At 39.6% G+C, this 26,671-nt stretch overlaps 1 protein-coding gene and 1 non-coding gene across 3 annotated transcripts in view; both read left to right on the plus strand.

The window, feature by feature from the left end:
• Positions 1 to 22,351, plus strand: part of LOC126173509 (cholinesterase) — a 185,008-nt gene extending 162,657 nt beyond the window's left edge. Inside the window, exons 12-13 of one of the 2 annotated variants that reach the window (XM_049920962.1) lie at positions 5,307 to 5,432; positions 18,985 to 19,117. In XM_049920962.1, coding sequence (XP_049776919.1) covers positions 5,307 to 5,426 — 120 coding nt within the window. In that variant the 3' untranslated portion in view covers positions 5,427 to 5,432; positions 18,985 to 19,117. Of the gene's footprint in view, positions 1 to 5,306; positions 5,433 to 18,984 lie in introns of both variants that reach the window. The other variant, XM_049920960.1, reaches the window with a different exon arrangement.
• On the plus strand, positions 8,416 to 8,490 carry Trnas-cga (transfer RNA serine (anticodon CGA)). Its single transcript has one exon. It is a non-coding gene; the product is annotated as a tRNA-Ser (tRNA).
• Positions 22,352 to 26,671: the final 4,320 nt, after the last annotated feature.

Genomic DNA, 26,671 nt, shown 5'->3' on the forward strand with positions numbered 1-26,671 from the left:
TTACCAGGCGGAAGGACTCCGCCAGCTGTCAGATACTTCCACCAACAACCTTGCCACAGAAACCCCATTCCAGTAATCCAGCAGGATTTCCAGTCACTACTCGAATCCTTAGGCCCATTCCAGAACCTCTCCCTGGAGTCCATCTCTCTGCTCACTGGTACCACTCCCCGTACTCCTACCTTCTACATGCTTCCTGGAGTCCATCTCTCTGCTCACTGGTACCACTCCCCGCACTCCTACCTTCTACATGCTTCCTGAAGTCCATAAACCTAACCACTCAGGGCACCCCATTGTGGCCAGTTACTGTGCCCCCCCCCCTCAACCCCCACTCCCTCTGAGAGAATCTCTACTCTCATACTCTCACAGACCACCACCTTCAACCTTTTATCTGGAACCTACCATCCTATATAAAAGATACCAACAATTTCCTCCACTGACTCTCCACAGTTCCTGTCCCTTTACCACATGGCGCCCTGCTCAATACTATTGATGCCATCTCCCTGTACACTAACATTCCTAATGCCCATGGCCCTACTGCTATTGAACACTGCCTTTCCCAACGCCCGACGGATTCCAAACCAACAACCTCCTTCCTAGTCACAAAGACCAACTATACCCTCATCCACAATTGCTTCTCCTTTGAAGGCATTACCTACAAGCAAATCCAGGGTATGTCTATGAGCACCTGCATGGCATCATCCTATGTCAACCTATTCATGGGCCATCTAGAGGAATCCTTTCTAAACACCCAGAATCCTAAACCCCTCACCTGATTCATATTCATTGATGACATCTTCGCTATCTGGACTGAAGGTGAGGACACCCTGCCCGCATTTCTCCAGAACCTCAACAACTTCTCCCCCATTTGCTTCACCTGGTCCTAATCAACCCAACCAGCCAACTTCCTAGATGTCAACCTCCACCTCAAAGATGGCTACATCAGTACCTCTGTCCATATCAAACCTATTAACCACCAGCAATACTTCCACTCCGACAGCTGCCACCCTCTCAATACCAAGAAGGCCCTTCCGTACAGCTTAGCCACCCACGGTTGCTCCATCTGCAGTAAAGAGCAGTCCCTCTTGAAATATACCGAGTGTCTCACAGAAGCCTTCACTGACTATAATTATTCTCCCAACCTTGCACAAAAACAAATATCCTGTGCCTTATCTTTCCAGTCTCCCATCACCTCCCACAGTCACACCGTCTGGCGATGGAGGACCATTCCCCTCATAACTCAGTACCACCCAGGACTGGAACAACGGAATTACATTCTGTGCCAGGATTTTGATTATCTCTCATCGTGCCCTGAAATGAAAAATGTCCTGCCCACTATCCTTCCCACCCCTCTCACAGTGGTATTCCAATGTCCACCGAACATACACAATATACTCATCCATCTTTACACAACCTCTGCTCCCAATCCCTCACCTCATGGTTCATATCCCTGTAATAGACCTAGATGCAAAACCTGTCCCATACATCCTCTCACCACCACCTACTCCAGTCTGGTCACTAACATCACCTATCCCATCATAGGCAGGGCTACCTGTGAAACTAGTCATGTGATCTACAAGCTAAGCTGCAACCACTGTGCTGCGTTTTATGTAGGCATGACGACCAACAAGCTGTTTGTCTGCATGAATGGCCACCGACAAACTGTGGCCAAGAAACTAGTGGACCACCCTGTTGCTGAACATGCTGCCAAACATGATATTCTTGATTTCAGTGGCTGCTTGACATATTGTGCCATATAGATTCTTCCCACCAACCACAGCTTTTCTGAATTGCGCAGGTGGGAACTTTCCCTTCAACACATCCTACGTTCCAGTAACCCTCCTAGCTTCAGCCTTTGTTAGTCACTGTCCTCACCCATCCAGCCCCTTCCCTGTTCTCATTCCAGCACTACATAGCTGTCATTCCGCCACCACACCCAGTCTTTTTATTTCTCTCCTTTCCTGTCACTACCCCATCCCCCTCCCCAGCTCTCCCTTGCCCTCCGTCTAACCTGCAGCACTTCACTGTCTGTCACCCCCACCATAGTATCTCTCCCCCTCCCTGCCCCAGCCTCCTCCTTACCCCACCCAGTAGCTACTCCCATCATGCAATAGTGCTGCTGCTCGCAGTGTGGTTTCAGTTGCCTGAGACTTCACAGACGTGTGTGTGTGTTTGTGTGTGTGTGTGTATGTGTGTGTGTGTGAGCACGTGCGCATGCGCACACGTGCATGTGTCGATTGTTGAAGAGGGCCTTAATGGCTGAAAGCTATAATTGTGAGAGTCTTTTTGTTGTGCCTCTCTGGGACTCAGCATCTCTGTTATATGGTGAGTAGCAACTTTCCTTCTCAATATTGTTACATTCCATCCTGGATTTTCCATTGTTTGAAATGTCATTATTTGCTATCCTGTCTGGTGCTGCAGTTTTAAATGCCTAGGATGTATTAATGTTCTGAAAACCTGGCAAAGCCTATGATGGCTATTGATTTTAAGGAACAAACACATTCTTGTAAAAAAGTAACTTTGTTAATGAATGTAGTTCTGCAAAATTCTAAATTTAACACTAGACTTCACTATTTGTTCTCTCTCAGTCATTATTTGGGACATGATTAAAGATTTCCATAATTCCTCTGAAAGGGAGCTCAGAGCTAAAATTTGACCTATATATTCCATGAGTATACTTAGAATATTATCATGGTAACATAATTTTGCTATCAAGTGTAAGACAGCATACTTACAGAGTAGAAGCTTTAATCTGATGAGAGTTGTACATGACTCCAACTGCTGCAATCATTTTTTTTTTCATTCATCTGCCATGTTAAGTAGAGGAAGTTATTCTTTTTGAAAACTGCCATCCGCAACTAACAGCTGGAAAGCGGCATAGTGAAATGTCTAATAAAAATTCATTTCAATCATCATCATCATTTAAGACTGATTATGCCTTTCAGCGTTCAGTCTGGAGCATAGCCCCCCTTATACGGTTCCTCCATGATCCCCTATTCAGTGCTAACTTTGGTGCCTCTTCTGATGTTAAACCTATTACTTCAAAATCATTCTTAACCGAATCGTTCATTCATTTCAATAATAAAAAATTTTAATGCGCTACTGGCAGGTCCTGTGTGGAATGCAGACAGTGATGTGATGTGCAGTAGACAAGTACATAAGAATGTTGGACTTGTAATTACACTTTCAAAGTCCTTACGTAAAAATTAACATAGCACTGCAACCTGATTGACATTGACAGTAATGTAGAGTTGTGTTTGTGTGTTTTTGTGTGTGTATGTTAATAGCTGTGATGAAGGACCTTGTCTGAAATTTTAGCTACAAGTTCATTCCTTTTAATGTGCCTGTCTTCCACTAAATCCCTTGGCTGCAGGATGTGTAATTGCCTTTTGATTGTAAAGAAATATCTTAAGATAGAAATGGGTGATTTTATGACCAGTTGTTATTGAGATGAGGCTTTCATACATTTATTTCAAGTGTATCTTATTTTTGGACCATTCTCACCTGTGTTACAGTTGTTCATTCCATATTGTAGTAGAACTTTTAATTTTATAGTTTAGTAGTTAAGTATCCAGTGTTGCCTGGATATGTGTTTATTCCAGTCTTCTATTAGTCCACCTCCTCCTTCCCACACACTCTGACCATCTCCTCCCTCACTCTCTCTATCTCCCCCCCCCCCCCTCTCCATCTGTTCCTCCTCCCTCTCTCTGTCCATCTGCTCCTTCCCTTCCTCACCTCTGGAAGTCCATCTCATCCTCCCTCCTCTATCTCCTCCTGTCCATCTCCTCTTCTCCCTCTCTTTGTCCATCTCTTCCTGTCACCATTTTCTGGCTGTCTCCCCCTCTCTCCATCTGTTCCTCCTCCCTCTCTCTGTCCATCTGCTCCTTCCCTTCCTCACCTCTGGAAGTCCATCTCATCCTCCCTCCTCTATCTCCTCTCTGTCCATCTTCTCTTCTCCCTCTCTTTGTCCATCTCTTCCTGTCACCATTCTCTGGCTGTCTCCTCTCCTCCCCGCCCCCCTCTCTCTTTCTCTCTGTCCAGCTCCTCCTCCTTCTAATCGTCTTCCTCTCTCTCTGTACACCTCCTCTTCTCCCCTCACTCTATCCCTCTCCTCCTCTTCCATTTCTTTGTGCATTCCCTCTTCCCTCCTTCTCTGTTCATCTCCTCCTCCCCCCATCTGTGTCCATCTTCTCTCCCCCCCCCTTCCCCTTCACTCTCCAGGTTATCACCACAACCTTATAGGATGTTGCTGGTTCTTACCCCAAAAACATTTCTTTCCAAGTAGTAAGGAATATATGAATCAATCTAGGGTTTACAGAGAAGCTTTTCAGTTGTGGCTTTGCCCATATATGTACATGTTACCTGTATTTCACAAATATTTAACGTATTTCACACATACTTGTTCACATATTTACCTGTATCTCTAACAAATTTCGCTCTGCAGTTTTGTTTTCATGCAGCTCAATGCTTACATCACATCTCCTGCAATATATGTCATACAATGATATAGTCTGCAAATTTTGCAGTTATGTCCAATGGTATATTTGGATACTGTGTGAAAAATGTGTTGCAAATAGAGTTAGTAGCAAAGAACTAATAAATTAAAACATCATGCAGCAGTTTTTCACATGTATCATAGTTTACGACTTCCTATCATTTTTGTGCCATCCATCATACAATGATATATTTGTGCAAATAGATTTAGTGTGGTCTGTGAATACTGCCTGCAAAATGTGCTGCATCAGTTTTATTGCACGAACAGCAAAAATTAGTAAGCACTAAACTTTATTCCTTTCATTATTCAAAAGGCTCTTAAAGGCTTGGAATTATGTGTAAATTTGGTTACAAGTCATTACGTGCTCATATTCTCAAATACTGGATGAATACAGTCTGGAAATTTTCAAGTTGTCAACTGCACTTAATTTTCACCGACACCCACATCCCCATCCCTGTGAGAGATAGATGATTCTTACTTCCATACTGGTTCTTTCCATACTGTAAGTTATATGTGTTAAGTTTGGCTGAAATTGATCGAGTGGTTTAAGAGGAGATGTGGACCATACATACATACATACATAACAACATACACAATTACAACAGATATGGGTTTGCTATCAATGAGACACAACAAATATGACGCATAAAAACTTCTATAATAGTATTCACCATAATAATTATAACAAATAATTCTCTCACGCATCTAATTAATAAACTCTTGGGAACATTTCAGCCAAGTAAGAATTTATTGAAATGTTATGTTGTAGCTGATTCATGAGACTTGTCATGAAATATATTCTCCTATTTTTCAGTTTTGGTGGGAACCCAAGGAACCACTGCAGATAGCTTTCTGGAGTGTTTCAGGTGCTTGTCTGTTACTGATTGTCATTGTAGTAATCTGTTGCATTCTGTGGAGGAATGCCAAGAGGTAAGCACAGGTAATTCAATACATGTCCAGAATATCAGGTAAAGGTGCTTTCTGATATAAAGATTAATGCTTTGTTGGTGGAAGAGTGACTAATCCTTAAACATCACTTTGGGATGAGGAATTTTGCCTGTGTTTGCTGAATTCACTTGAGTGCACAGTAGTTAACAAAATTCTCATTGGTCTCCATTTGAAATTATTGGTAAAATTTTATTGCAATGTTCATTTTATAAGCAGAATGGCTGTTTTTCACTAAATTAAAGGGGCACTTTAATAAATATCACCCACTACATTCATCTCTGAGATATTCTCTGTGAAATTTATTAATAGTGTGCTTCCAAATGTTCCATCGAGTTGATGTTTCCATTTTCTGCACTGTATTTCGATGGCTGGCCCATCCATCATCTTCAGGTGCTGCAAGGTTTGTTGTTTTGTCTACTGGCAGTCTGGACTCCAACCAGACGGCGAGGTAGTGGTTGTTTCACACTACTATTTACAGTTGTGTTAGATTCGCAGTGCCCACAATGCCCTTTGATGCTCTTTTGCTTTTCAGAGCTCTCACCGGTATTCCATGAAATGCAAATTCCCTCAATGTTTTGCATCTCTGGTGTATGTGATGGCCAGCAAGATTTTAATAAACTAAGTGCTGACCCCAAGCCTTGTATAAATTGAAGTCTCTGTCCCTGTTTATTAGGTATTTTGATATCTGTATTTCAATAGACTCCTTAATTATGCTGACCCAGAAACTTGGTGTATACATCTCAACACTGTTCTCATTACATTTACTTTCATGATTATATTTGAGTCAGTGCTTGGCAATAGTTGATTTCCATGGGTGCTTTAGTTGGGTGTGTTGATAATGTTCATTGCATCTTTCCTTGGCGTTTCTCATAGTCTGCCCCATGTACGACGCGATACATTCGCATGAAGTTTAATGCACACTTGTCATTTTGGGACCAAAATTATCTTTAACATTATAGTGAATACTTTCTGTCTTAGATGAAGGAAATGAAATACAACTGGATGCCATGTTTCCATATGAGTCTACCAATGTTTCCTGATATTGGGCCAGGATAATGTTGATAAGCAATTTTCAGTGTGTCTCAACCTCTTTCTCAGAAATTCTTGATTTTAGGTGCATGACCCATTCAGTTCAATTATCTGAGCAACCATTCCTGCGGGTTATAATTCTTTGGTGGGAGACTCCTTGTCTGAATTGTTTGAGCTTTATGGACCAGTCTTTAGCACTGAATTTCTGTATGATGGATGGTGATAGCTCAACACATAGAGATAGGGGTCAGTGTGCATAGGTTTTCTATACACCCTGGTGATCCAGCGATCTGTCCAGTCTTCTCTTAACTAACACATCAAGGAAAGGGAGTTGATCCTCTAGTCCCAGTTCCAACATTAATTTTGTAAACTAGAGTTTAAATCCAGAATGAGATTTTCACTCTGCAGCGGAGTGTGCACTGATATGAAACTTCCTGGCAGATCAAAACTGTGTGCCCGACCGAGACTCGAACTCGGGACCTTTGCCTTTCGCGGGCAAGTGCTCTACCAACTGAGCTACCGAAGCACGACTCACGCCCGGTACTCACAGCTTTACTTCTGCCAGTACCTCGTCTCCTACCTTCCAAACTTTACAGGAGCTCTCCTGCGAACCTTGCAGAACTAGCACTCCTGAAAGAAAGGATATTGCGGAGACATGGCTTAGCCACAGCCTGGGGGATGTTTCCAGAATGAGATTTTCACTCTGCAGCGGAGTGTGCGCTGATATGAAACTTCCTGGCAGATCAAAACTGTGTGCCCGACCGAGACTCGAACTCGGGACCTTTGCCTTTCGCGGGCAAGTGCTCTACCAACTGAGCTACCGAAGCACGACTCACGCCCGGTACTCACAGCTTTACTTCTGCCAGTACCTCGTCTCCTACCTTCCAAACTTTACAGGAGCTCTCCTGCGAACCTTGCAGAACTAGCACTCCTGAAAGAAAGGATATTGCGGAGACATGGCTTAGCCACAGCCTGGGGGATGTTTCCAGAATGAGATTTTCACTCTGCAGCGGAGTGTGCGCTGATATGAAACTTCCTGGCAGATCAAAACTGTGTGCCCGACCGAGACTCGAACTCGGGACCTTTGCCTTTCGCGGGCAAGTGCTCTACCAACTGAGCTACCGAAGCACGACTCACGCCCGGTACTCACAGCTTTACTTCTGCCAGTACCTCGTCTCCTACCTTCCAAACTTTACAGGAGCTCTCCTGCGAACCTTGCAGAACTAGCACTCCTGAAAGAAAGGATATTGCGGAGACATGGCTTAGCCACAGCCTGGGGGATGTTTCCAGAATGAGATTTTCACTCTGCAGCGGAGTGTGCGCTGATATGAAACTTCCTGGCAGATCAAAACTGTGTGCCCGACCGAGACTCGAACTCGGGACCTTTGCCTTTCGCGGGCAAGTGCTCTACCAACTGAGCTACCGAAGCACGACTCACGCCTGGTACTCAGCGCACACTCCGCTGCAGAGTGAAAATCTCATTCTGGAAACATCCCCCAGGCTGTGGCTAAGCCATGTCTCCGCAATATCCTTTCTTTCAGGAGTGCTAGTTCTGCAAGGTTCGCAGGAGAGCTCCTGTAAAGTTTGGAAGGTAGGAGACGAGGTACTGGCAGAAGTAAAGCTGTGAGTACCGGGCGTGAGTCGTGCTTTGGTAGCTCAGTTGGTAGAGCACTTGCCCGCGAAAGGCAAAGGTCCCGAGTTCGAGTCTCGGTCGGGCACACAGTTTTGATCTGCCAGGAAGTTTCATATCAGCGCACACTCCGCTGCAGAGTGAAAATCTCATTCTGGAAACATCCCCCAGGCTGTGGCTAAGCCATGTCTCCGCAATATCCTTTCTTTCAGGAGTGCTAGTTCTGCAAGGTTCGCAGGAGAGCTCCTGTAAAGTTTGGAAGGTAGGAGACGAGGTACTGGCAGAAGTAAAGCTGTGAGTACCGGGCGTGAGTCGTGCTTCGGTAGCTCAGTTGGTAGAGCACTTGCCCGCGAAAGGCAAAGGTCCCGAGTTCGAGTCTCGGTCGGGGACACAGTTTTGATCTGCCAGGAAGTTTCATATCAGCGCACACTCCGCTGCAGAGTGAAAATCTCATTCTGGAAACATCCCCCAGGCTGTGGCTAAGCCATGTCTCCGCAATATCCTTTCTTTCAGGAGTGCTAGTTCTGCAAGGTTCGCAGGAGAGCTCCTGTAAAGTTTGGAAGGTAGGAGACGAGGTACTGGCAGAAGTAAAGCTGTGAGTACCGGGCGTGAGTCGTGCTTCGGTAGCTCAGTTGGTAGAGCACTTGCCCGCGAAAGGCAAAGGTCCCGAGTTCGAGTCTCGGTCGGGCACACAGTTTTGATCTGCCAGGAAGTTTTAGAGTTTAAATGTTCCAGGAACTCTTCGAAGTTTTTCCTCTCCATGTGATCACACCATAACTTGGCTGATTCTAGTGCCTTTGCTTCAAAGTGTTCCATGTATAACAGGGAATCAGTAGATGTCAGAACATATCTAAAAAGTTTTGTGAAATGATCATTAAATTTTTCTGTGATTAGCTCCAAGGAACTCAAGGAATCAGGAAATAGAACACTCATAAAGAGGGATACTGCATCGAAACCGACATAATATCTGTATCCTGCCCTTGCAGTTGACTGAGGTGATGTACAAAGTCAGCAGAGTTGTGAATGTGGTATTCCCACTTCCTCACATATTCTTTAGAAACGCAATTCAGATATTTTGCCAGCTGGTATTTAGGTGCACCAGTATTACTAACTATGGATCTTAGAGGAATTCCTTCATTGTGTACTTTAGGAAGGCCATATAGCCTTGGTGGTACTTCTGCTCATGTGTTAAGGCCTTTAAACCTTTGACTGCTAGGATCGTGTTAACTCGTCATGCCTCGCCGTTCTCCTGGCGCGCCCGACATGTTTAAGCATGGCCCTTGGGTTTTCCCTACAGCGCTAAGGACGTGTTGACACGTACCATGCCACCAGTCTTTTCACCACTAGGGATGAGTTTAGGTGTGCTGAGTCACAGCTACCTGAGCATGACAGACATGTAAACACGCATAGCTGTCTTTCCGCCCAGCTCTCCCAGTAGCTATTCAGTGGCCTGACTGTATGGTTGAAGAATGTGTATACGTTTTTTGCCTTGTTGCCTCTTTGCAGAATTTGACTTTGCTTCCCATGGTTTCACCAGTTTTCTTGTTTTCTATGGGACAGATGTCATGTCGCCCTGGTTGCACAGATAAACGAGATCCTGGATATGCTCACTAGTAGTGACAGTGAGTGTGAATTATCTGATGTTCCTAGCAGTGATGAGTCTTCAACAGAATCTCAAACCTGTAGTCCTCAGCTCTTTACATCAGACGGGAAGCATTAATTATAGTTAGCAGTTCCTCTGAATCCAAGGAATCAAAAAGTGACAGTGAAATGGTTCAGAAAAGAGTGCGCTTAAGTGACAGGAAAGAAACCAATTTCCAGCCATTAACCATTACTTTGATGACTTGACTTCAGGACACAACTATCAGATAGATACTGATCCAAGTATTCTTTCATTTTTTGTGATATTTATGTCTGAAGAACTGTTGCAATTTATTGCAGATGAAACAAATTGTTTTTATGTTTACATCAGAGAAAAGGCTATAGAATCTGTGGATTCTTGACTGTCAAAGTGGAAAGACACTGGATTTGAGGAAATATGTTGTTTTTTTGCTATTTGCCTTCTAGTGGTGCAAGTTAAGAAGTTAAAACTAAGTGGTTATTGGTCCAAATACACACTTTTGAACACACCAGTTTTTGGTGAAATTATGTCCTGAGACAGTTTTTGTCTACTTCTGAGAATGCTACATTCAGTCATAACTCTGTAAGTACTGGAAGCGACAGTCTATTTAAAATTAGGATGATTTTTGACCTAGTTCGTAATTCATTTCATCCACATCACAAGAATTGTATAGATGAAAGTTTCTTGCTGCTCAAAGGACAATTATCTTTTAAGCAATTTATTCCAACTGGGCAAAGTAGATTCAGAATAAAGACATTTGTACTGTGTAACTGTCAGAGTGGATATATTTCGGATTTTATTGTATATACAGGCACAACAACAGAAATTGTGTTCCACAATTTAGGGACAAGTGGCGACGTAGTGGCAACACTTATGGGACTGTATTTGGATAATTGATACTCCAGCCCGGACCTGTTCCTCTGGCTTCACAACCATGGAACAGCTGCATGTGGCACTGCTCATAAGAATAGGTGCAACATGCCAAAACTACAGAAGAAATTAAAATGAGGATAGACTGAGTTTAAGTCCACTGACAAGGTCCTTGCTATCAAGTGGTGCAATAAGAGAGAGGTGTGCATTTTGATCACAAGTCACACAACACAGATGGTTGAAACAGAGAAGACTGACAGAAATACCAGTGAAAAAATAAAGAAAGTGCAATGTATTGTAGATTACAATTCGAGTATGGGTGCTGTTGACCATTGTGACATGTTACTGAGCTCAGTGGGATCAGTGTGTAAGACTGTGAAATAGCACAAGAAATATTTTTTTCACATTTTGGATTTGTGCATTCTAAATGCTCATGCTCTCCACCAGTTGGTAACAGGGCAAAAAATGGCAGAGTTTCACCTTTCTCTTGTAAGGGAGGTTGTAGAAAAATATGCTACAGAACAGAAAAAAGCTGGTAGGGGAAGGCGTTACAATAACAAGAATCCACTGTGATTCACAGGGAGACATTTTCTGGCTGTTATTGTGAGTGAACAATTGCAGAAAAATACGCTAATGCATAGATATGTGGTTTGCATGAAACAGAAAGTGCACCAGGAAACTAGATACCAATGCAAAACTTGCAACCTTCCATTATCTGTTGTGCCCTGCTTTGAGACTTATCGTACAAAGAAGCATTACTACTAATCACTGGGAACTAAACCTGAGAAAATTTATTGACACTTCTGAATGAATTACTAAAACAAAGGGCAAAAAATGTAAAAAATATATAAATTTATTTTTAACTTTGCCAGTGCCGGTCCAAAGCCTGGATCAAAAACAATGATGGGAAACAGATGCAAAAGGAGTAAAATTATTCAAACAGTGCCTGACTTCTTCATATGTAGCACTTTTCTAGCAAATGAATGGACCTGGTGACTGAGATGGCACAATATCTGTTCTGCGGCAAATGTAATTATGCCGAGTACATTGCGCCAGTGTAACAAAACCCATATATTAATCTACATATGATACATTTAAATTGTTAACACGTAACATAGACAGTTATATTCTTTTATCCTTAGTATTACAAATATAGATCACATTTGGTCTACTTGTACTAAATGCCTCTGATCAACAAGAAATAACATAACAAAGTTAAAACTCTATTCTCAATGCAATTTTTCTTGCTACGTCGCCTCTGTTCTTAGTCAATATTGGAAATTAAATTCACTGTTCTGGGGAGGGTGGGGGGTTTAAAATTGGTTGTTCAAATGAGACTGGCTTTGAAACGTTAATAGAAAACAGTATTTGTAAAAGAAGTATTGAATATACTATGCTTTTGTCTTTTCATAAAAATCAACATGTTTTCCACTAATTTGTAGATTATTGGATAATAGTAAGGGAATAAAAATTTTTATTGCGTATCTTTGTGCTATCAATCTATTGCACTGTAAATTTCATTTTCATCATGCATTCACTGTACTGGATATGCAAATCCAAGGTTTACATTGTTTTCAGGCCTGATTTTCGCGCCCAACTTTCATTCCAATTATACAGCTTGGAATGTTATACAGAACATAGTTTTCTAGCAAAATCAAAACATAAATACTGCGTTTTTGACGTTTTTAAAAAATCTTCAATTTTGCACTTAATTCAATCACTACTGGAAAGTGCTATGCAAATGAAACTTTACATTTGAGAACCATGTGTTGTTAAGTTACGACATGCCAAGTTTCACTTTCGCCATAGCATTAATCCAGGAGATGCAAGAGGCCAAACTTCAAAATTTTTTCTGGCGCCTATTGTTTTGGCCGATTTTACCTATAATTTTCTGGCTGAATGTGGCTTGTAAAATTCTTTTCATTATTATTCTTAAGAGACCACATAAAGTTGTACAAGATGGCCACATTTGATTTCTTTACAAAAACTTTTGTCCGAGATAATACAGCTTAAAGTTGCCAAAAATTCATGCTGGCTCTGCGCAAGTCCTAATAAGTGCAGAAGTATTCAGCACAGGGTGGGTTGGGCAGCGCAGGCCGCTCTGGTCCCGGTGGTGGTTCCAAGGGACAGGCACACAGTGCAGGTAGCTGGATTACGCCACAGACCATGGCACCTCAGTGTGCCAACCAGATGATGTGCCTCCAGCAGTCAGAGGGTTAATGATGCTAATGATAAGCATGACTCATTGAGAAGAGTCATCGCCTTTCTCTTGATTTTATTTGTAGGGTTTACATCTCTCTGTTTGTATGCAACATCATTCAAAACATCAAAAATCTTCTTATTGTAATCAACATAAGGTATTAGAACGATAGTGTTGCCCTTGTTGACTGCTAGAACTATAATTTTCTTGTCGGACCTTAGCATTGGTGCCTTAGTAAGTGCTCTACAGGTTTCATGGCCAACCTCTTCTGCTGCTTCTGGTGGGAACGTAGCTACAACATGTTCTATGGAGCTGATGTAATCTGCTACTGGTGGCCCTGTTTTATGGTGAACTTCTTATGCTCTTTCCAGTGGGAGAGAAACTACAACATGCTCCATGGAGCTAATGTAATATGCTATTGGTAACTCTCCAGCTGGAAGCAGCAGAAGAGGTTTACCACAAAACCACTCATCAAGGCACTAATGCCAAGAGCCAACATTTCCAAGGGAAGGAATAGCACAGAGAAATTTGTTGGAGGACAAGGAAACTGTAATGCTACCAGCCACCAAGGGCAATACCCTTTTGAGGACTTCAATATGAGGAGTTTTGATCTTTTGAATGATGTTGCATACAAACAGATAGTTGTCGACCCTATGAATTAAATTAAAATTAAAAGGAAGATGACAACTCTATTCAGTGAGTCAGACTTGGCATACAACATCAGTGGCGTGCACATGGGGGTTTTTTAGGCTAGGCAGTAGTGCGAGGTGTCCTGATGAACACTCACCAGTCGACGTGCAGGCATGGAAATCAGGATGCGCTCAGTGTAAAGACACTTCAGCTATCAAGATATTAGCAGTAAATTTTCAGAGTGTTCGGAATAAAGTTCCTGAATTTACTGCCCTTCAGGAAGCGTGTGGCACGCAAATTATTCTCGGGACTGAGACCTGGCTGAACCCTGAGATAGGAAGTTCTGAAATATTTAGTGAGGGTTGGAACGTGTATCGAGCAGACAGATTAGACATCGTAGGAGGTGGTGTCTTCATTGCAGTTGACAAAAATATTGTGTCTACTGGGGTCGAAGTAAAGTGTGATAGTGAAGTTATCTGGACACGTTTAACAGGACTAGGAGAAATAAAGTTAATTGTTGGGTGTTATTACCGGCCACCAGATCCCACCATGACAGTTCTAGAATCATTCAAAGGGAGTCTACACTCTGTATCGCAGAAGTACCCGGATCATGCTATATTTTTCGGAGGCAACTTCAACCTACCTAGCATAGACTGGGATGTCTATGGATTCATTACAGGTGCTACAGACAAGCCGTCGTGTGAATTACTTTTGAGCACATTATCCGAAAACTATCTTGAACAGCTAAATCGACAGCCAACACGTAATGGAAATATTTTAGATCTGATAGCCACGAACAGACCAGACCTCATCGACAGTGTCAGTGTTGGAGACAGGGATTAGTGATCACGAGGTTGTCATTACGACTATGGTTATGAAAGCTAAAAAGCTGGTCAAAAAGGCTAGGTGAGTATTCTTACTAGAAAGAGCAGATAAGCAGTTGTTAGCATCCCACTTAGTAAATGAATCGACTTCATTTACTTCCGGTACGATGGACGTGGAAGAATTATGGGCAAATTTTAAACACATTGTAAATCACGCATTGGACAAGTATGTGCCGAAAAAGTGGGTTACAGCCAGTTCCTGATGGGATTCCAATTTGGTTTTACAGAGAGTACTTTACTGCATTGGCTCCTTACTTAGCTTGCATTTATCGCGAATCTCTTGCCCAACGTAAAGTCCCGAGCGACTGGAAAAAAGCGCAGGTGACGCCTGTATATAAGAAGGGTAGAAGGACGGATCCTCAAAATTACAGACCAATATCCTTAACATCGGTTTGTTGCAGGATTCTCGAACATATTCTCAGTTAGAATATAATGAATTTCCTTGAGACAGAGAAGTTGCTGTCCATGCATCAGCACGGCTTTAGAAAGCATCGCTCCCGCGAAATGCAACTCGCCCTTTTTTCACATGATATCTTGCGAACCATGGATGAATGGTATCAGACGGATGCCATATTCCTTGACTTCCGGAAAGCATATGACTCGGTGCCCCACTGCAGACTCCTAACTGAGGTATGAGCGTATGGGATTGGTTCCCAAATATGTGAGTGGCTTGAAGACTTCTTAAGTAATAGAACCCAGTATGTTGTCCTCGATGGTGAGTGTTCATCAGAGGTGAGGGTATCATCTGGAGTGCCCCAGGGAAGTGTGGTAGGTCTGCTGTTGTTTTCTATCTACATAAATGATCTTTTGGATAGGGTGGATAGCAATGTGCGGCTGTTTGCTGATGATGCTGTGGTGTATGGGAAGGTGTCATCGTTGAGTGACTGTAGGAGGATACAAGATGACTTGGACAGGATTTGTGATTGGTGTAAAGAATGGCAGCTAACTCTGAATATAGATAAATGTAAATTAATGCAGATGAATAGGAAAAAGAATCCCGTAATGTTTGAATACTCCATTAGTAGTGTAGTGCTTGACACAGTCACATTGATTAAATATTTGGGTGTAACATTGTAGAGTGATATGAAGTGGGACAAGCATGTAACGGCAGTCGTGGGGAAGGCGGATAGTCGTCTTCGGTTCATTGGAAGAATTTTGGGAAGATGTGGTTCATCTGTAAGGGAGACCGCTTATAAAACACTAATACGACCTATTCTTGAGTACTGCTCGAGCGTTTGGGATCCCTATCAGTTCGGATTGAGGGAGGACATAGAAGCAATTCAGAGGCGGACTGCTAGATTTGTTACTGGTAGGTTTGATCATCACGTGAGTGTTACGGAAATGCTTCAGGAACTCGGGTGGGAGTCTCTAGAGGAAGGAGGCATTCTTGTCATGAATTGCTACTGAGGAAATTTAGAGAACCAGCATTTGAGGCTGACTGCAGTACAATTTTACTGCCACCAACTTATATTTCGCGGAAAGACCACAAAGATAAGATAAGAGAGATTAGGGCTCGTACAGAGGCATATAGGCAGTCATTTTTCCCTCGTTCTGTTTGGGAGTGGAACAGGGAGAGAAGATCCTAGTTGTGGTAGAGGTACCCTCCGCCACACACCGTATGGTGGATTGCGGAGTATGTATGTAGATGTAGATGTAAAGTTCTTAAAATATGAGTAGCAGAGCCACTAAGACTATATGGCCTTCCGAAAGTACACAAGAAAGGAAATTCTCTAAGGCCCATAATAATACTGGCTCACCTATGTACCGGCTGAACAGATACTTGAAATGCATTCTCAGCGAATATCTGGGATAAACTATATCCACTGTAATGTAAAATTCACAATGGAATCTGAAAAAGAAGGCCAACTACCTTTTCTCGACAAGCTGGTTAAGAGAAGAGTGGATCGATCTTTGGGTCACAGTGCGTATAGAAAATCTATGCACACTGACCTCTGCCTCCATGCATCGAGCCACCACTGTCCATCACAATGAAATTTGGTACTAAAAACAATAGTCCATCTAGATCAAATATTAACAAAGAGAGCTTCACCAAAGAGTTACAACACCTACGAATAGTGTTCTGAAGGAATGGGTAGTCAGATCATCACATTCAACTGGTGGTGTAATTGAAATGAAGAACACTTGAGAAAGAGGTTGAGACTGAGACCGATGAAGAAAAGCCAGCAGTCGCTTATTTACCATATACTGCACCAATATCAAAAAACATCCATAGACTCCTAAGGAAACACGGCACCGATTGTGTTTCACTCACTTAGCTAAAAAAAGTATTCTTTATAATGTCAGAGATGCTTTACATCTCCAAAAGCTGGGTGTGTACTGCATTCCACACATGTGGCATGTGTTACATGGGGCAGACTGTGAGAATAGGTGAGGAGAAACGCCAGGAACATCAGTACACTCTCATCTAAAACAACCAAGCAAATAAACTGTCGTTGAGCACTGCCTCAAATATTATCATGAAATGGAATACAGTCCGGTCAGTATGGTAGTGGAAACGGCAAGTTTGTGGGACAGTGTAATCAAAAAGGGTATTGAAATAAAGATATCAGAAATCCTAATAAACAAGGACAGAGGCTTCAATTTAAAAAAAGCTTGGGTTCAACACTCAATTTATTAAAATCTTGCCAGAAATCATGATAGAGTTGGGAAACACTAAGAGAATTTGTGTTTCGCAAAATATCAGTGCAAACTACGAAAAACAAAAGAGTATCAAAGAGTGTAGTGGGCATCACAGATCAAGATCAGCTATAAGTATCAGCACGAGACTGGCAATAGTTCACAGTCTAGTTGCAATCCAGGCAGTGAGTACACATAACACCAAAACTCACAGAAACCTGAAGAAGATGTCTGGGTCAGTCAATGAAATATTGTTCAAATGGTTCAAATGGCTCTGAGCACTATGCGACTTAACTTCTGAGGTCATCAGTCACCTAGAACTTAGAACTAATTAAACCTAACTAACCTAAGGACATCACACACATCCAGGCCCGAGGCAGGATTCGAACCTGTGACCGCAGCATTGCTCGGTTCCAGACTGTAGCGCCTAGAATCACACGGCCACTCCGGCTGGCAATGAAATATTGTGCAGAAAATGGAAGCAACAACTTGGCAGAACACCTGGAAACACCCTATTAGTGACTATATTAAATACTTCTTCTTTTATTGAATGTGGTAAGGAAAGTTCTGGTTTAATGTAAAGAATTTAGGAGTAAAGGAGCAACTTACTGAATAGTAAAAGCGCTGATCATCAACAGGCACCATAAAAGTATGACTTTGTTAGCTTTCAGATAAATCCTGTAACAAGCTGTAGAACTAGACAACAGACACACACACACACACACACACACACACACACACACATACACAGAGAGAGAGAGAGAGAGAGAGAGAGAGAGAGAGAAAAGTAATGACACTGATTTCTTAACTACCAAAGTTTTTATTATTTTTTTTAAAACAAAAATATCTCCCCTTCAGAGTAGTTGCCTTTGGCAGCTATACATTGGTGGGGTGGAGTCATTGTTCCAATTTTGGTATGTGCACTGAAAGGCTTCAATTGGTAGGACATTTATCATGTTGGTGACATTCTTTCGAATGTTCTCCAGAGTCCTAAAATTATGTCCCAAAATAATGTCCTCTCACTAGAGCATGCATCCATTTGATGATTTTTGTCAGTTTTTGAAGTTGGAGATCTGCCTGAGCAAGGTTTATCTTCAACATGTTCTCGGACTTTCAAAAATGATTTGTGCTAGCAAAAATCTTGTGCTCCTGATAGGTATGTTCCACATAGGCCTGATTCAATTTTTCAAAGATTGCAGTTGGCAGATTTCCCAAGTTTAACACAAAACTTGATGGCATAACATTGCTCTAAATTCTGCTGTTCCATTTTTATAACATAAGGCACTCTCGAAAATCGTGTGATGGCTGTGGTGGAGCTTAAACTTAGACTGAACACTGGAATGGAAGAACACACCAGACTATACAAGTAAGACACCACAGTTATGCCACTCTGCTAGCAGTGTTGTCAGTCTCATACTTTTTTCACATGCTTCATGTGTGTGTGCACTCTACCTCATTAAAGGATTCATCTAAAAGCTAGCAATTTTTGTGTGTGTGTGTGTGTGTGTGTGTGTGTGTGTGTGTGTTTGTCAATGATTCAATGCTTTGTTCCATAACTTTTATGCAGGCAGTGTCAGTATAGGTTTGACTCCTTTAATCATATGTGTCCAGCTGTTGCTGAATCTTTTTGCATCAGGCGACACTTGATGAGTCTCTGGCTATGTTTATGTATGATAAAATATTTACATATAATTCATATCAGCTACCTATATACCAACTTCTAATTGATGATGCTGAGAACATTAAATTCATGGCTTCTGTAGTTCTTTTGGAATGCCGTAGAATCTTAGAGAAATAAGTACATCTTTTCACAAAATAAAAGTACTAATGTATTGTGCACTACTTCATGTAAATTTTGTCCCAAAAGATGATTTCATGTTTTTAAGAAATAGTGATACTGGTTGCTTTGAAATAGGCACAAGGCTTTGCATGTTTCTGCATACATTGCTTCCCTTACAAGCAGTTTTCGTAGACCAGTTTTTCAGATCATACATTTTTTTGTATAAATTAACAATAAATTAACTGAATTTTTATGTGTTTCAGACAATCTGATCGTTACTATGGGGGTGATATCATGCTACGAGATGAAATGGGAGACACTCATGAAGGAATTGACAACCACAGTGCTACTAATGTGTATGAGTATCGAGATACACCACCGCCTAAACAAAAACAAAAACAGCAGCTCAATCACTATGAACAGAGGAGGAGTGCTAGTACTCCCTCATTAAGGACTGGAAGTGCAATATCATTGAAAGACTCTAGCAGTTTTACAACTAGCAGTCCAACTGGTGAACCACGAAAAGTTCCAGAACAAAGAAATACACCTGTTGTTCCAAGGAAGCCGAAAACTCTTTTGGGAGAAGATGGTGTGCCACAAACACAAGTTTAAAATGGCAGTGCTACTGAATTATATACATATGATCTCATAAGAGTTAAAGCCAATAATCATTAGATGATTAGAAACAAAGCAGAAATATAGTACAAATGGCATCTGATGTTTCTACTGTTAAACTTCACTTCATTCTTTAGTGATGTGTGAAGTATGAGATATACATCATATAGCTTTAGTGAAAAGAAACAGTCCTTATATGTCATCTGCACAAGTGAAAACTATTATTCTTTTAGAGTGCCATACAGATTTTTGTCAGCTATGATGTATTTTGTGCATACTATTAGTTACTCAAGCTTTCAACAAAAGGCTTTACATACATGAAGAGTTGGAGTGATTCCTATGAACATAAAGACTGGTTTCGAAATATTTTTAAGCCTCAAATTCTGAACAGTTGGAGTACTCCTGCTAGTTCATATTGCAATAGCATTCCAATTATTGTTGTTCAGCAGATTTTAACTACCAGAAAACCTGAGCAATGTCAAAGAAATTTCATTCAACTACTACATATTATTTTTGTGATGCATCCATAGATTCTATACAGACATAGTAACATCTATACATTCATATTTTTACTTAAATTTAAGACCCATTTTCATATTCAATTTTAAGGATATTCACTCAGGTTTTGTGAAGAATTTGCCCTATACAATATCACTATTTATAATCCTTTTCGTAATGTGTCTCAGGAGAAATATTTCCTTATTTTTTGTTTTGATCCATTTGGCCCTTAACGTATTTAGACTCTCAGATTTATGTTGGAAGTAGTTGGACTGCTAGTTACCTAACTGTCATAAATTTCTCGAGTATTCAGTTTTTACTTTAATTTCACAACAGATCACATGCCAGACCCTCTTGGACTGTATTCTATTTCTTAAAATGTGAGATAAAGTTGTGCAGGTAGCATTCACTGGCATAATTTGATAATATTTGTCTCTTGATACAGTTAGACACTCAGATTTATGTTGGAAAAATTTGGACTGCCACCTAGTGAATAGTGATAAATTTCTTGAATAATCAGTTTCTTTTACATTCAACTTCACTAAATGATACATTCAGCACTATCTCAACGTATTTTACATTTCATAAAATGTGAGACAGAATTTGCAAATAGTGCACACTGTCATAAATTGGTAAACTAGTGAATATTGCACTTTATCAGTATGCAAGGATAAGATGTATGGAAAAAATTTCATCGCAGTTTGCCTATTTGTGACAGAAAGCTCTATTGGCCAATGTTAACTTGAGATGATTACTTCAAATAATGGGAACTTAAAAAAATAAAAGTAACTGGTGAATTGAAAACTAAACCAAAATATTTGAAAAAGGAGACTGTAATACAAGAAATAAGAGCAGATGAAATACTTTTAAAAAATATTTAATCATTTAATATAACTTTACATAAACACTCGGAGCTATTGATCTGTTTCTCAGTATGTACTTATAATAAAAAGAAATTCCTTATCAAGCCAATTTCAACAAGTATTCAGTGCCCATAACAAACTGTCACATTAAATCACACTGAAATTGCTTTATTAATTGAACCTCAAATAGATTTTAATTTTATGAAATTGGAGATGAAATAATGAATAGTCTCAGATCATGAGTCATAATCACATGTGTTTCAACAATATAAGGAAAAGGGTAGACTGCTACTCAGTGTAAAGATGACACACAGTGAGTGTCATCTTTATGGTGTATGTGTCATCTTTATGGTGAGTAATCATCTTTACAGTGATGAGTAGCAATCTATCCTTTTCCTTATTTTGTTGATATTCTAACTTGAAATTTCCATTGTTTCACATGTACTTCAAGTACAGAAATTGCATCATCACCATATATTTGCATTTAATCAACATGCATGCTTCTTTGATTATTAAAGGCCAATTTTGTAATATACATTTGCAAATGAATTAGATAATCAAAGGTTCTCTGCTTCATACATTAACTAAAGACATTTTTTTTAAATAATGGAATAAGTTGCTTACAGTTAGTCTAGTCAGAATGTTGTTGATGAACTGAAACAAGATATATGTAATCATAAAAGTAAAAAAAAGAAAAGAATGTAGATATTTTTGCTTTCAAAAAGAGCACATGCAAGGGAATATTAACATAACATTTTAAGAAGCTGTGAAAATGTAAAATACTGAGACAAAATGGCATTCATGTGTGGAAGACAATTGTCAGCTTCTCAGCAAAAAATGATTACATCAAGAAAGACGAGCTCTTTAGGTTGGGTAGTTTGTGTTACCTTTTCCCAGAAAGTATCTATATGCAATGGATAAGTACCGTACTGTAACAGAAATATAAATATTGTACATATTGGAAGATTGTTATTTAGCATAAAGCATCCAAAAGATAGAATGGTATTTGCATAATCTTCAGAATACCTATTCTGAGGACTTTAAGAGAGCTAAATACAAGGTGAAAATGGGTAGCAAGTTGGAAGAAATTCAAATGGAAGAAGTGATTGATACAGAGATTGTAGAATCTGCAGCTCCTTAAGCTATCTGGATGTAATAGAGCTATAAAATGTTCTTATTTAAGTTTTTTAACTGGTTCCATCTGGACATAGTAGCATTTCCATCCATCTCAGCAGAACTGACACTAGTGTTATAATGTGTTTTCTCCTTCAAAACACTGTGTATCGCTCATATAAGTTGTCAGAATGAGTTTGGTGAATGTGCCTTTAAAAAAAACCCTCAGAATTTGATTTGAAAGTATCTATCAGTAAAACTTAAAAAGATACATTTTTGTATCTCAAATTATGTATATTGCTTTTGAGAAATTTCATAGGGAGTTCTGGTATACATACATATACTCTTTGTGTTACCTTTTCAAAATATTTACATGCCTTTGAAAAAAAAGGTTCGGTGAATATGAAGCAAGTTTTCCAGAACTGAATAAAATTCTTTTTTGCTGATACACTATAACTGACATGGAATCTGCATTTCATAATAGCAACAAACCAGTGATCAGCAGGAAGCAACTACTTAAACCGGGAGGGGGGGGGGGAGGAGGGGGGGGGGGGGGGGCTGAGGCTGATTTACAATTCTCTACCTAGTTTGAGTTACAGATACACAAGAACAAGTGGTTCATGTATGGGTGTGTGCACTTACTAGTAAATATCCAGGATAAGTTTCTAAATAATTTTTAGAGTGACACACGAATATCAGGCTAAAACCTTGATGATCATAACTTTTCAGTAATTTAGCACTACTTTTGTGGTATTCATCTGCCTGTTGGAAACACTGCTGCATTGTTGTCATTACCGTGAAGGTAGAAATTACTTGCACAACTATGGCAAAGCTGAGCATTATCTGTCCTAAAAATTAGTCACTGACTTCTTATTACTTTATTAAAAAAAAGACAATATTTATGTACAAAGGGAACACAATACTTAACTAGGCTCTTTCACTGTGGTTTACATTTTTACCTATTATCTGAAATGCTGGAACAAGTTTGGTACACAGAGAGGTAAACAGAACATACTTTTAGTAAACTGTGCTTGTCTTAGAAGTAAAAGAAAGGAGAGTTTTTTTTTTTTTAATTGATGCTTATGTATTAAATCAGTCCCAGTGTATTGCCTACTGCATAAAATGGAACCTTACACATATGAGATAAGAAATCTATTTTTTTTACTGTAATAAATTAACTATAATGACAATGTGAACTGATCATGTTAACGTAAAATTTAGAAATTTGACACTTCAACTAGTCCATTTCTAAATAAAACTGAGAACTAATTTTGAGCTGTTTACGCTCATTTTCTTGAAGTGTACATAATTATGGAAGAAACATTTGTCCTGCTAGCTATCATGCCTGCAACATACTGCAGAGGACCCAGATTTTATTTATCTTGCTGATCACTCCATACGCAGTAGTCAAGCAAACAATGCTATCATGTTTCATAGTCAAACAACGCATGGATATTTTTTGTGCTTATTTATGTTGGTTTCAGTACAGTGTTAATCTGGAATATGTACATTTAATGACTGATAAAAACCTTCAATTTTGCATAAATTGCTACTGTAATGAGTGAGTATACTTTCTTAAAATTATAAGGGAAACACTTCTTCCTGGAACATTTTATTTATATACAAATATAATTTTATTTAGGGATAGTATTTATAAATAATAGTGTGCATGTGAATTTGTGTGAATGTGTGTGCACTATAGTGTATATATGTGTGCACTCTGTAATTGTTTCTTTTTGTGCCTGAACATATCTCTTGGTTAGAGGAAGTGCCAAGGATCCGTCCATTCCTTAAAGTCTCTGTTGATTGTTCACCTATGTTATAAAATTTTATAATTCTTGTTTGTATATACTGATAACTGTTTTTGTACTTCAATAAAATGTTTTGTGTGAAAACATTTTTGTCATGTAATTCTATTCACCACCTACCAACTATAATGTACATAAAATAGTATCTTTAGTTTTCTTTATATTAAATAGCAATGTTTTATTGCCAATTTTCCATATACAATATCATCAACAGATTGTTCAAACAATTTCACTACTACAGGCAAAATATCAGTCTCAAACACAAATAAAAATAAAATGAAAACCCATCTCCCAAAATACATATTGCATTGGTAAGCAGATATAAACCGTCTACAATAAATAATGACACTCAGCATGTCCTTGTTCCATAATACTTACCACTGTAGTTGTTTTGGATGCATCATATTCAATGTGCATATATACATAGAAAGATTTAGTGTAACCCCACAACTAAAAACTAAATTTATTAAATAAATGTCTGCCTGTTTACGAAACTACATCTACATAACTACCCATGATCCTTTAGTAACAACAGATTCATACAACATGATGTTGTTGTTGTGGTCTTCAGTCCAGAGCTCTCCATGCTACTCTTATCCTGTGCAAGCTTCTTCATCTCCCAGTACCTATTGCAATCTACATCCTTCTGAATCTGCTTAGTGTATTCATCTCTTGGTGTCCCTCTATGATTTTTACCCTCCACACTGCCCTTCAATACTAAATTGGTGATCCCTTGATGCCTCAGAACATGTCCTACCAACCGATCCCTTCTAGTCAAGTCGTGCCACAAATTTCTCTTCTCCCCAAATCCATTCAGTATCTCCTCATTAGTTGCATGATCTACCCATCTATTCTTCAGCATTCTTCTGTAGCACCACGTTTCAAAAGCTTCTATTCTCTTCTTGTCTAAACTATTTATCGTCCATGTTTCACTTCCATACATGGCTACATGTCATACAAATACTTTCAGAAATGACTTACTGACACTTAAATCTATATTCGATGTTAACAAATTTGTCTTCTTTAGAAACGCTTTTCTTGCCATTGACAGTCTACATTTTATACCCTCTCTACTTCGACCATCATCAGTTATTTTACTCCCCAAATAGCAAAACTCCTTTACTATTTTAAGTGTCTCATTTCCTAATCTAATTCCCTCAGCATCACCCGACTTAATTCGACTACATTCCATTATCCTTGTTTTGCTTTTGTTGATGTTCATCTTATATCCTCCTTTCAAGACACTGTCCATTCTGTTCAACTGCTCTTCCAGGTCCTTTGCTGTCTCTGACAGAATTACAATGTCATCGGCAAACCTCAAAGTTTTTATTTCTTCTCCATGGATTTTAACTCCTACTCTGAATTTTTCTTTTGTTTCCTTTACTGCTTATTATTTAATACCCAATAACATGTAGGTGTCAGTATCAACAATCTGATCAGAAAGTAACCTGTTAGTATATGTAGAACACATCACAAGCTATGTCTTAAAATGACCTCTCCATCATTAACCATTCACAAATCCTTAAATTTCTTTATTTGATCATACAAAAAGAAGTCACCTGGATTAAAACAAGGAGTGTGTTTGTTACCTCACTAGTTTATCCTTATTGTACAAAATGAAGCAGCATCAAATAAATACCAGACTGATTATGTAGTAAGCCCAAACTAGTGCCTGCTATTTGAAGGGGACTCAAAAGTAAAGAGAAAAATCCAAAATAGACATTTCATGTTTCACTGAACATGTCCAAGCCCAATGCAATTGTCACATTGTTTCACACATTGGTGGGGACGTTCTTGTATTTGTCAGAAGTTATGCTGTGCAGTGCTTAGAAAAATATTTATTTTCACGCCTTCACTGTTCACTCTGAAAAGCAAAATGAGGAGAATACTCTTCTCATTTTATTTTTGGCCAAAAACTGCCTGACATCCAATGTTGGACAATAGTAGAGCTATTATGGCAAAGTGTACATCATTTATTAGTAGTAATAGTACCTTGGGTTACAAATGCATGATGCACCATCTTCCTCCTGTTGCAAAAAATCACACCTACATTATTTTCACATTGGTTTTCACCCATATTTTTCTTTCTTTTTTTTTTCATTCCACAGTAATGAAACAATCTCCTGCTGTCTTGATTTTTGTTTGGTTTCTTCTGAGTTATCCCACAATGCATCATGTCATAACCTATAATGGTTATTGACAAAAAGTCAGAATTGATTTTGTGATTGTTCTTTCAGTTCCTATAATGCACATAGATAGCTTTCTGTTATTGGAAAGCCATTGCAGAATAAATTTTATTACAATACATTTCATATTTAATTCTTTGATCAAAATATGTCAGTATGAAGTCCTAGATATTCCTATGTGTTCCTCCCGTTAATTAGTTGTTCTGACATGACCATATCATGGAAATTTTCAATGTTTTTGCCTGTTGTGGGATTGAAGGGTATCCCAACCATGGCTAGTCTTTGACAGACATCCAACCACTTTCCTTTCTGTACGATTGCCAAAGAAGACCAGATGATTTTGCTCCTGATTGCTCAAAAAAAGAAATGTAACATGATGATATGACATTGTTGTTTCATGTCTGAAATTGTAAAACTGGCACAAGCTTGCAACAGCACTTACAAAAGCGTAAATCCAAAATTCAGTAAATTCCCATAACACAACATTACCGAAGTATGAGAAGTTCAACGTAGTGCAACCTGCAGGGAACCTGATAAATGCTTGGAATCAGGAGGACAGAGTTTAGGTGAATTTATGTGGGGGAAAGGGCAAACAATCAATTTTGTGAATGCATTAGCACACTCAAAAATCTTAAAGCACCTGTTTCACCAAGTTAATGCACCATAACTCTGATACCTTTTTATGACAATATGAAACTGCACACAGGTGCTGGGACTGTTAGGACACAGGTGCTGGGACTGTTAAACTTGGATGGGAAGTCCTGTTTCATGCCCCATGTAGCCTGGACTTGAAGCCATCAGACTACCTTCTCTTTAGGCCATTAAAGGAAGCTCTCCACTTTGAAGATGCAGAGACTGTGCAAAATT

This window comes from Schistocerca cancellata, chromosome 1, assembly GCF_023864275.1.
Source record: "Schistocerca cancellata isolate TAMUIC-IGC-003103 chromosome 1, iqSchCanc2.1, whole genome shotgun sequence".
Taxonomy (NCBI): domain Eukaryota; kingdom Metazoa; phylum Arthropoda; class Insecta; order Orthoptera; family Acrididae; genus Schistocerca; species Schistocerca cancellata.